The 12,896-nt window shown below is 39.9% G+C and overlaps 1 protein-coding gene across 1 annotated transcript in view; it reads left to right on the top strand.

Annotated features, from left to right (window-relative positions):
- The window catches only part of rtn4rl1b (reticulon 4 receptor-like 1b), a 116,677-nt gene extending 106,194 nt beyond the window's left edge, over window positions 1-10,483 (top strand). The window contains exons 2-3 of the mRNA XM_028419705.1: window positions 7,151-7,602; window positions 7,737-10,483. Coding sequence (XP_028275506.1) covers window positions 7,151-7,602; window positions 7,737-8,627 — 1,343 coding nt within the window. The 3' untranslated portion in view covers window positions 8,628-10,483. The remainder of the gene's footprint in view (window positions 1-7,150; window positions 7,603-7,736) is intronic.
- Window positions 10,484-12,896: the final 2,413 nt, after the last annotated feature.

Genomic DNA, 12,896 nt, shown 5'->3' with positions numbered 1-12,896 from the left:
TCAATTGCAATGGAAAGCAGATAAGGATGAGGAAACAGATGAAGTCATTTGTAAACTCAAATGACGGTTTCTTCTCTCAACAACTCCCTCATTATTTTTCAAATACTTATCAGTGTGTGACCTGATTTATTTGTAGCAACATGAGAAAATGAGACCATTTATGGCACTAGAATACAGACAGAAACATTAGGACTGATACCTCTGCTCTAGAAGAAATCACAGCAATATAATCTATTTCTAGAATATTTCTATTCTCCTGCCTTTCTAAAAGATCACTGCATTGTCATGGCTCTCCAATTTTCCTTTCATTCACTGGAAGAATAGGCAAGCGAACTTATGAGGCAATATTGCCTGCAGTGGGGCCGGCAAATAACAAATGAAACAAAATCTATAATATTCTGCGGCTAAAAAAGATGAAACAAATATTCCCAGGCAAATGTTGCTCATCGCAGCTGTTAGCAGAGGCGTTCATGTGTGAGCTTCCTGTTCAGTCTGAAAATAATGGCAGCAATCAGTAGGTTTAACAAGTCAACAGAGAAATTCTTTGAAAATGCCAATGAGAAACAGCTTGAGTGAAAGCCTTATTTCTGTTTCTTGCTGGTTTTTTTATCCTGTAAGAATAAATATTCACATTTTTGGTTTAGTTTCTAGCTTGTTAATTAAACTAAAATATGCAATCACTGACCCATACTGGAAATGTCAGGATCTGATTCTCTATGCAGAGCACAGTCAGGGTTGCTGTGAAACAGAATTTTTTTTTGTATCAAACTCATCTATAAACATCAAAGTTTATTGTTAAAATGTTTTTATTTTTCTAAGTCTGAGATATATGCAGCATATATGCAGTATATTAGTGTTGTAATCAAATATTAATTCACGCTTAGAATATAAACAGATGAGGCACTCAAGGCATAAAAAGATGTGAGCAGCATACAAATATTTGACGTAATATTGCCGTTAATGTGATTACATGATCTCACACTGAAGCCTGGCAGCACACGATACAGCAGCACTCTCACAAAAGTGCATGAAATAAGTTGCTTAGCATTCAAGTTTTGTGAAAAGCTTTGGAGAGTTTGTGGCCAATTCTAAAAAAAATCTGTTTTAACACATACATTCACACAGTCCAAGCGGTCAACAACAATGCATGGTCATGACTGTTGAAATGATAACCATCGGGTACCTGCGTGATTTTGAGGAAGTAGTAGTCTCAGTGTGCTAAATTAGATAAATAAAGCAGCTGTTGGATGAGTTCAAATCCACATTGCTGGGTGGCAGCCATCAGACGGTGCTGACTTGCAGTTTTCATTTACTTGAAACAGAAATAGCACAAAAGTTATAAGCTTGAAACTTTCTGCTTAATCACGTTGCACTGCTTGTGCATGTAATGGGAGCTGCATGACTCAGCTCATTCCACCTTGGGCCTCCGACTTAAAATTGTCTTCATTGCGTAGAAAATTAACATGTAAATTCATAGGGTGCATAAATAACCAAATATTCAACAAAGTGATGCAATGCAGGTGATTCCCAGTGAAGTGAATACATTCAACTTCTGCTGAGCTATTATAATGCCAAATACAGATATTATTGTCACATTAAGTTCCAGATACAAATCAGCAGTATGATACAAATCGCTAACATATATTGAAGTAGAATAATAACATATTTATCCACAGCTCCACAGAAGTCGTGCTTCTCAGAAGAATGGCACCATTTAATCAATAATCTAATATATTGCCTTGCCACTGTGTGCATGAGCATGATTGCAAACACCTTTTGAGTGTGGAGTGAGTCGAGACATTATTTAGAACCGACCAATAGCAGGAGCAAAAACACCAGGGTGCTTATCAGGGTCTTCGGAGAGACACAGGAAATTGAGTTTGTCCAGTCTAATGATGGGCAAAGTCATGCAGCTTTACAGACGTACCATTTCTCTCCTATTAGCAGAGATGTGTTATTCATGAGGGCAAATCTAGTGTGAACTGTGTTTCATTGATATTCGACACAGTCACTTCGCGTTGTCTGGCAAGGGACCCATGCCATTCTGTTTTATTCATTTATTTATCTATTTCCATTTCTACACCCCCAAAGACAAAAAAAGGAGTGCGGTGATGATGGGGCCACGGGGTTAGACGTGATTCTCTCGATGAAGAGCCATCAAAACCTTCCGTCATTTGTAATCAGCAAGAAGGGAAAAAGAAGAGGGATGGGGGGAAACTTCATGGACTTGGAGGTGAAAGACTTGTGATAGTGTTAATTCACAGGCCAGACTCTAGCCAGAAATAGCTGCGGCTTTCCCTTTCCAAAAACACATTATCACTCTTTCAGAGCTGCTCCTTTATTCTGCCAAATTCCAAATAGGCACTATTGGCATATATACGCTCTGTCGTGTCCAAAGCTATTTATATAATACAATCTGAGCTGAATGGCTCATTGTGTGAGGACACAATGCAGTTATGACACACATTAATTTTTTACATTTTCATTTAAGGACAACATTCCCACATAATGCCTATTTTTCTTTCTCCTGTGCTGAAAAGCAGCATTCAGAGCCCTGTAAGCAAGAGTCATTCAGCCTTTTATGCTTGTCACACTGACATGATCTGCCTCATTCATTTCTAAACCAGACGTGTGTGTTAATGCTCTAGGATGCCTGCTTCAGTCTGTACCCACACAAAACTCATCCATACAGCAAACCACGTATGGTATCTATGCGATGTTGCACGAGCTTCTGTGTACAGTTGTGTTTATATCTATATTTATTGTGCGTCAAGTACTGTGCAAGTACACAGGGGGCCTGATGTAGTGGTAATACAAGTTGTTCCACTTGTACCACATGCAGTTTGTGTTGCTGAAACGAAATGTTTGATGGTTTAGCTTCAGTCTGAAACTGTGTGAGATATCTGAAGAGCATTCCATCACATGTTTATGTTGCCTAAGCCTTATCTGGGGAACAGTTGTGTACAAATAATGTAAATTTGATAATCAGAGGATGAATGTAAGCCTCAACTAAAAAAAAGAAGTACATATATGGACATGTACATATATATGGACCACACAAGGTATTTATAGATTATAGGTAGTTACCCACACAATCATGGCGTGTTCTTGTGTACATGTGTAAGTAAAATCATTAAATCCAGTTTTAAAGGAACAGTGAATGAGTGAACTGTCCTTTTCTGTTGCTTTTCTCTGCAAGTATTTGCCGAAGATATTTAAAAAAAACAGCAGTTTTAGAGGAAGACATTTAGAAAGGTAAAGAATCTATTACTTTGTCTTGACAAGCGGAGGAGAGCGGGAGGAGAGGAGGCGCATCCTTATGTGTCCAACATGATTAGCAGATCGCTGATTCAAATTGTCTCACTATCTAGGCAGCATCTACATTCTCATTCCCTTGCTATCCCTGTGTATCACGCTTATCATCCGTCTGTCTCTCGCCTGCCCAGATAATTTTCCTGTTAGATATCTGCCTAATTGTGTTGAGGACATGCATGAAGTAAGGTGTTAATGGAAATAGTTGAAAGCCTCAAAAATGATTACTGGAGTGAGAATATCAGGTTTTTTTTTACTGAATAATAGAATCTTGGATGAATTCCTGCCAAGACAGGTGACTGAAATATGTATCATTAAATCTCAAAAGCAAAAACTGGATCATCTTTATTTTGTGAGGTCTTCTCACAAGAACTATTTAGAGAACCAACAGCTGCCCACTCCTCTCTTTAGTGGCTATATTTAAAACTCACTCGAAGATCACACCCACCCCTGGACACAACCTGGTCCACCTCCTACCATCTGGCAGACGGTATCGGAGCATAAAAAGTCAGACGAACAGACTAAAGAACAGTTTCTTTTAGGGGTGGGCGATATGGCAAAAATTTTATATCACGATTCTTTAATGATAAAATCACGATCTCGATTTTATCACGATTTGTTTTTACAGTGACACTAATTTGCATGTTTCTGTGTAAATGACTTCAGGTAGCCTACTCAAAAAAAACTATCAGTAGATTTTAAAGGCAAACAACAACTCTGATAACGTGCACTCAGTGTTAGTTTTAATAAACATGAAAATTTAAATAACAATTACAGAACAAAATCAAGTTTTATTTCAAATAGGTTAAAAAGAAGACTAATGTAGTTCTGTAAAGTATTATTCAACAGTCATTTAAACGGACTGAAGTGTGCCTCCTAAGGTTAAACAATAAATACAGTGTTGAGACTTAAGTAACTCTTAAAGTTCAATGTGATTTAGAACAAATGATCAAACTTTAATGGGAATCATGTCTAAGGACAAACGGAGCTGCTGCTGTCACTTCTGTCCACCGTTTACTAGAGTCCTCATATGGAGCCTCTTTATCAAATGCCTGCGTTATTGTTTTGGTGACGTCATTAGCTGTTGCCTCTGTCTGCATTTGATGTACACACGTGGCCCTCCCACTGCACACACACACACACACACACAGGTGTAGAAGAGCTGCTGACGGCAGAAACAGCAGCGAACCTGAATATAACGAGCTGGTAATGTTTAGAGAGGTGGCCACGTACGTGCTCGTAGCATTTACACACGGCCCTTCCACTGCGACACACGTCACGCGAACACACAGACACAGGCTTAAAAGACGCGCCGCTGCTGCCGGCAGGAACAGTACCGAACATAAAGGTGGAGTTCGTTTTAGGGACCAGTTGCTCCGTTTTCTTTTGGTTTTCTGCTGTAGCTTCCTAACAGGGAGGCTGTCATTGGTTGGTCGTGTTCACATTAAGCGCACTGAGAGTTGGCCGAGTGAAAAAACTCATGCGTCTGCCCGAACATAGAACTGCAATTAATAGAAGGTGCTCTATGGACGATAAAACGATCTCTCCGTTCTGGTAGATCGCCGATATGTTCAAATCCTTCACGATCATTTATCGTCAAATCGCACAGCCCTAGTTTCTTTCCTTAGGCCATCTTAACTCTTCCAAATAAGCTATATGGACATAAAATTAAACATTAAATATTTGAGCAAGGTCTTTTCAATACACAAGTTTATGTTGGTGTGTATGGGTCAAACAAAAAATGTTATTTCTTTTGTGAAGAGTTAGAAAGAGTATTTATTATGTATTTATACTGTGATTTCATTCTAGCTTATTTATTTATTTTTCTTGCACTGAGCAGCAAGTCTCATTGTATATATCAAATATACAATGACAATAGAGGCTTGAATTGGATTGAATTCTATAAGGTCAATGGTCTAATAATAAAAATAATAAAATCTGAACTGATGCCCAATTAAATGATTTGAAAGCTGCATCTCACGTAACCTGGTAGATGCTTTTTAATGCATTTCCTGAAAGATTGGCTGGGAAATTCACTGTGTCCTGTCTTATTTGTCTGATAAATAAAGCAAAACCTTTATTTCCCATCAGCATGCAAAACGCTTTCACCCATCACTTAGTCAGTAGGCGCTATGCTTGCTACCTCTTCAAGCAAATGGCACATAGAGAGAACGACAAAATTGTGAAAGAGACCTCTTCTTTGCTTTTGAGATGGTGTGACAAATCTGCATAATGTACTAAATGATTCATGTCGCCATGCAGGTCATGACAGCTGAAATCAGAAGTCATGGAAAAAATATAGCCTTTTGTACTTCTCTCATGTCATGGTTTCCAACGCAACATAATCACCTGGATGGCAGCGTACACAAGTACACACTCACATTCAACCTTTTGACAGTGTTCAACCGTAAAGAATCACCTCATTTAGTGAGCACATTTCTGGTTTAGGAGGATGCATGCATTTCCATTGTTGCCCAGTGGCAGGGCTTAACAAATAGGATTAGATCCGTGCCCGAGAGAGCACACTCCTGCTCAGGTGACATGCAGTTCCATGCTCCAGCTCTGCAGCTAGACACAGAGAATTACTGTTAAAGGTCAGTGAAGTCAGACACTGAATGTCACAGCTTAGCCACAGTTTGGCAAGAAAATACATTCAGATAAATAGGCTTGTCTCCTAGTGGAGAGTAATTCTGCTCCTGAATTTCCAGCATAAAAGACCCAGGATTATAGGGTGAGTTAAAAAGCAACAGAGGCGTATCGATTAGAGGCAGTGAATCAAGCCTCCACTATGCTGTGAATAATAAATTGTGTAGAAGACAGCCAGGGGTTGTCAGATGGAACTTTCAGGATGGGCTGTGACTTGTGCTTATTTCAGATGAGACTGTGGATAAGTCACATTTTCAATCTCAAGGATCTTGGGAATCATGTCACTGATTAGAAAGCGCCTCAGAGAAGCTTACTATAAGTTTAAATAAGCATTCCATGCCCCATTTAACAACACAAATGGACTTATCACAGCCCCGCTACCTGCAAAGAAATGCCAATGGACTCAGGGAAAGCATTGGACTCTTAATAGCACATCTCCCCAGTAGTATAAGAATATTGGAAAGGGTAATGCCTGACATAGCTGCATATGTGTTGAATTAAACAGCAAGGATCCAGTCAGCCTCACTGAGACGTCTGACTCAGTGGAGCAGGTGTTATTGTTTGTTCTCTTCCAATTCTCTCCTCATTGTTGGCTTTAACACAATCAATGGATTCAGGTTGTAAACTGCAAGCAAGAAGGTGTATGGCATTCTTTACACAAAAAACAGACAAACGGTGTCACTGCTGTACAAAAACAAAACACAAACTGGACTCATGATGAGCAATGTATGTTGTGAATTGGCAGAGAATCAGATTAGGATTCATTTGTTAAACCAAAATCAATCTGCTGTGGGTTCTCTGTTGTTTCCTGACTACTGTTGTATGACTTCAGTACCTACAACGATGGTAATTTGAGCTACGGTAGAGGCGTGGAAATGCAGATTGTAGTGTTTGTCATCCAGTGTGTCCCACCAGCATTTTGATTCAGACTAAATTGCCAAAACAAGTATTTGATAGATTTGTGCAGCTGGTGCCAGATGACAAAGTCTGTGTTTGGCACAGGCTGATAGTGACCTGCAACACCACTATTTTTTACATCACACTTTCAAACCTCACAGAATTACAGTTAGCTTCAGTGCAGCTTTGTATTTAGTAAAAGAAAAATAGCAAACTAATCTTTCACATCATTCAAGTAGTATCAAATTTTTCTTTAACTGTTGTCTTTTGTGTGTTTCTTTGTGTGCCTGTGCAGGCTGCGGACTGGAGTTCCTGCTGGTCCTCTGCGGCCTTGAGTTTTCCTGGTCCTGCCCCCGTCACTGTATCTGCTACACTGCACCCAGCACCGTCTCCTGCCAAGCTCACAACTTCCTGTCAGTCCCTGAAGGTATCCCTCCTGACAGTGAACGCATATTCTTGCAGAACAATAAGATCCACCGCTTACTACGGGGTCACTTCAGCTCGAACACCGTCACCCTCTGGATATATTCCAACAACATCACATACATCGAGCCCTCCACCTTTCATGGCTTCACGCTGCTGGAGGAGCTGGATCTGGGAGACAACCGCCACCTGCGCTCCTTGGCTGAGGACACCTTTCATGGACTGAATCGGCTCAATGCGCTTCACCTTTACCGCTGTGGGCTAAGTTCACTTCCAAATAACATCTTTCAAGGCCTCAGAAGTCTACAGTATCTCTACTTACAGGTACTCTAATTATTTCACCACAAATATTTCAATTGTTTGCAGTTGTTAATATGGTTCTAGTTCAGACAATGTATTTATGCAGACATAACACAGTAGAATAATGTTGCAATATTGCGTTTGTTGTGTCCCCTCAGGATAATCACCTGAAGTTCCTGCAGGACGACACATTCGGGGATCTCCACAACCTAAGCCACCTGTTCCTGCATGGAAACCGACTGTGGAGCCTCAACCAGAACACCTTCAGAGGTCTTAGAGCCTTGGATCGTTTACTTCTGCACCAAAACCAGATCGAGTGGGTTGACCCTTTGGCCTTCCATGACCTGAAACGTCTCACCACCCTCTACCTGTTCAACAACTCCCTGATAGAGCTGTCCGGGCAGTGCCTGGACATGCTCCCAGCCCTTGAATATCTACGCCTCAATGACAACCCCTGGTCATGTGACTGCAAGGCCCTGTCACTTTGGGAATGGTTGAAACGTTTCGGAGGCTCAACATCTTCAGTGGGTTGCCAGGCGCCACCTGATATGGTCAGAAAAGACCTCAAGGAACTGCGCAAAGAAGACTTCCCCCACTGTTCACCAACTGTTCCTAACTCTGAGTCCAGAGCACAGACTAACAATTTATCTGGCACGGTAAATCCATCTATGAATCGTGGAGTAGCAGTGGGCTCTGGAGGCCAGACCCACATAGTGCACCCCTCGAGGCCTGGTCGTTCTCGGAACTGCACAAAGCCTCGTAACAGGGTGAGCAAGGGGAAAGGTGACAATGAGGTTCACTCAAAAGAGGTGATGGCAGACAAGGAGGATTCCTCCCCAGATTTCACAGATGGGGGGAAACATGACCACACATCCCCTGATGGCACAGTCACACGGAGAAAGCACAAGTGCACACCCCGGACCACTGTTCGCCCCCCTAGTGGGGTTCAGCAAGCCAACAACAGGGCAACCTTATCCCAGTCCTTACTACATGTCTACGCCCTCTTTGTGGCCTTGATAGCGACAAATACTGACTATATTCTTCGTTGACCTTCAGAGGGTTTATAGCAAAGGCTAACACAAAAAACACACAGCCCTCAGATCCTCTCTTGCTCCTGCACTACAAGGCCTGTGTGTCTTTTCTGTACGTGTGTGAGTGGGATTATATGTGTACATGTTGTGTACGGAGCTTTACTGTTCAGACTGAGAAAGGTCTCAAAGCATCAAACATCTACAAGAGAAAGACTTGCAGCACAAAAATGACGAAAGGTGAATGCAGACCAAGCTTGCACTGCCAATGCCAGTATGATTTCCTCACCATGTCTTGGTGTCTTATATATTTTGTTTCTCACTCAGCTGAAGCTCAGAAAACCAAAATTTGGTGAAATGAGAACTGAAGTGATCACAGAACAAGCGGTGAAAAAAAAACTTAGCTTATTAGCTAGGTGGCTCTGAAGCAAATAAGATCGCTCTATCGAGCTTTATTTTTGTGTTTGGTTATTGTTAACCGTTGATGGAACGTGGATGATATGTAAAGCCACCAGTCTACGTCTTATCTTACTCTCATTTTTTTGGCCAAATGTATTTTTTTGTTACATCCTTTGTTAAAAAGAGATCCAAACAATTCAGTGTGCTTCACAAAGAGGTAAACTGGAAGCATGGCAATAAATTATCAGTCAGTATAAGACATGGGAATTTGCCATTCTCACTGCAGAATAAGAATCTATAGCTACAGATGTTTCAAGGCCATAAATAGAACAACCAGTAAGATCCTACACTTTTTTCAGGTAATGTACCTGTGCCTGAGAGTATTTCTGCACACAGCTCTTTCTGACATTTTTGTTTACCCCAATTCTCTTCTTCTGTGCAACTGAAGATTAAGCTGCTAATTGTTTCAACATGAGGACTGCCATTTGCTATTTTCATTTGCTTGGGAAAAAAAAATGTGTGTGTGTCTCTGGGAGATCAAGCTGTGAATATTGAAGAGTCTGTCTATATCTTGTGTCAGATGTTGTTCATTTGATTATCTTCTACGACACAAACGCGGACCTACAGTTGGATCCCTGCTGCAGGGCCGACAGGAGCCTTAGAGGTTTGAGGGTCAAACGAGGGGAGGGAAAGTTTCTCAGTTTCCCGATGAGGTTGTGTTGAACTGAGCCCTCCTCGGTGTGGATGTCCCTCCCTCATTGAGAATGTGTGGAATGCATTCTTTTCTTAATCATTTTGAAGGATCATGAGAAAAAAAAACAAAAAAAACATGTGTGTACCTTAAATGACTCTTGTGATCAATAATAAACAATTAAAAGAACATTTTGAATGGAGCATACCTGGGATCATTCGGCGAGAGGGACGCCTCCTTATCTGATTGTCGGTGGATGTGAGGATCCAAAACTAAGACAATTTCCTCTGAAGTAATAAGGGGATGCAGTAAAATGGCAGATGGACTATTACATCTTGCTGTGCTTCTGGAGTGTTTGTGCCTCCCTTAGATGTGCTGATAAGATGGTGATGGTGTTTGTATCAAGGATGTGAACTGTTCCAGTAACGATGGAGACGAGAGGACGTCTCTTACTGCTGATATTAATCATTTACTGTATAACTATGAGAAAAACAATATCAGTGACATCAATGATGATAACAGGGTTTTCTGCTCCTCTGGGTCAGGAGGAGTTTTTCAGTTTTTGATTTTTCTGGTGATTTGTTTATTATTTTTCATGTTATATTTTTAGAACATTTTATTTGTTAAATCACAGCTCTTCACCTCCCTCTTTCTTGTTCTACTGTATGCCTATTCATCTTTTCTTTTCTTTTTTTGCCATAATTAAATTGTTCAGTAAGTTATCATCAAAGAACAACAGTACAAAAATGTTTATAAAGATATTAAAATCTATATCTTCTTATGTCTACCATTGCCATCTTCGTCTGTTTATTTATCTGTTGCATTTAAGGGTCGACTCATTGAGGGAAAGTAAAACCTTGACTGCTTCCCTCTTATTTTTGGCCTTTCTTTCCTTTTAATTCATTCAAAGCAGAAATTGGTTCTGTCAGCAAATTTAGCTTTTTCCCCTCCCTGTTTACCCCTCTATCTTTGCTGCACTTTGCAATGTGTCTGCCCTGATCAGACCCTGCTGACTCCACTAAACTAAACTATAGCTGCCTTCTCCAAACAGATCTCCACTTCCTGTACACATCAAGGATTTATGTACAACACACACACGGTAAATATTAGCCTGTTTTATCAACAGCAGAACATGAATTACATTTTTGAAGAAAAAGAAAATTTAAAGATGATGCGCAGACTGCAGTGTGATACAGTGCTGTTCAATAAATCATTTAAAAGGATATTAATGAAAGTGTCACACGGAATCTGTAGATATTCCAGGCCATTATTATTATTAATGGGGCTCTAGAACATATATTCTATTTCCTTTCTAAATCCCTCTTACCATGATAGAAATTGATCCACAGCTAAGTGTTCAATTTAAGTTTTTTTCACCCAAATTCTGTAAAATGATAAATGAGCACAGAAGGAGTGCTTGTATGCATGGATGAGAGAGTGCTGTGTAATATTTAAATTGATAGCAGGTCTGGCATCTGGTGTTTGATGCTCTTCTACTTATTACCGTTTGTCCCCCCCACCCCCAGCTCATTCTACCTCTCTTACACCACATCCTGCAAGTTCTTCTGCAGCTCCTCTGCCATATCTAGAAACCCTGAAACAACTAAAGAAAAAAAACATCCTGCAAAGATGAACCATTTAAATAAAGACATACTGGGATTTTATCATGTAAATTTTAGCACTTCTAATTTTATCCTGAACCCATATTCGACATCCTGCCAATTCTTCATTTTTGATGATGATGTAAAAACATTTATTATTTCAATTTAAAGTTGGAATGAAACCAAATGCATCCACATGTACAGAGCATTTCCAGTCTCTGGATATCTAGACAGGCAAGCACAAAGTCAACAGAGGGTGATTTTCTTTTCTTTTTTTCCATGTTCATGTTTGAATGACCAGAATGAGATGTTAAATGAAAAACAAGAAAAAGATAAGACTTCCCTGCATTCATTTGCTACTAGGGCTGATAGGGTGTGGATTTTTTAATAAGCTTGTTCATATGCACGAAACATCCATCACACCCATGATCTTAGTAAAGATGTGAACAGAATTCCATAAATTTGGTAATTAGAAAAAAAGGCCATATAGTGACCGTGGTTTATTGTAACACAGATTTCAAATTCTCACAAATTCAATTGAAGTTTTAAACTGAATTTGGGCTCAAAGGTGCAGCTATTTATTTATATTACCGTGTGCTAAGCTAAGCTATCTATGTATCTATCTAGAGAGATAAATTGGTATCAAATGTGCAAATATGTAATATATATATAATACCTGATCGCAGCTTGACATGTGTCATGTTCAGTATATGAGTATTTACAAAGGATCCTTAAAGATATTTACTCATGATTTGATAACTGATGCCAGCATCAGCTATTTGTCAAACTAAACATCAGGGGAAGCCACATTTGATGGCTCCCAGACAGAGAAAGAAAAAACACCAGAGACTAATGGAGATTACCATCCTCCCCCAGCAGCCACCTGATATAATGTGTCCACCTACAGATACCAGCTGCTGTGCCGATGATGCTATGAGGTGTGGTTAAAAGCTTTAGTGTGTTTAGATGATGTCATATTACCCACAAATATAATGATTATATTGCATATGCTTAGCAACATCAACTCCTTTTGCACATGAAATGTCATTATTTAATAAAATTAATTAAGTTATGAGAAAGGTAAAAATACATTTTGTTTTTATATCAGTTCATAACATAGCCTATGCTAATAAGATCAATATTTTTACTGTATTACTGGATTCATTTAGGTGTGAATGCAGTTGAAGTCTAAATGGCACTGAGAACTGAGCTTGGACAGTACCTATTATGACGAGTGCTTCCAGCCAGCCATTTCATGTCAGAGTTACACAGAATTGTTTGATTTCCCTCAACTTTGAGGTAAATTAGTATCTGACTCGCAGATACTCTCATTTGAGTTGACCCACTTATTTGGAAAGCACATCAAAGGCGGGGACGTAACCGTAATTGTCTCATTGCGCAGGAAATCTAGGAGCAATCAACATACAGTCAGAACCCAATTCAGCTGGAAGATCGTCTGCATAAAAACAGGTATCGTTAGAGACGGAGCCAAAATGCTGCTGCATAATTAAAAGATGGGACGAGGAGGAAATTCTAAAATGTGGAATGTGGTATCATTAAGAAAATGAGAGAAGCGGAGGGAGAAAGCGCGGGAGGCTA

Source organism: Parambassis ranga, chromosome 13, assembly GCF_900634625.1.
Source record: "Parambassis ranga chromosome 13, fParRan2.1, whole genome shotgun sequence".
Classification (NCBI taxonomy): Eukaryota; Metazoa; Chordata; class Actinopteri; family Ambassidae; genus Parambassis; species Parambassis ranga.
This window is presented reverse-complemented; position numbering and strand designations above follow the sequence as displayed.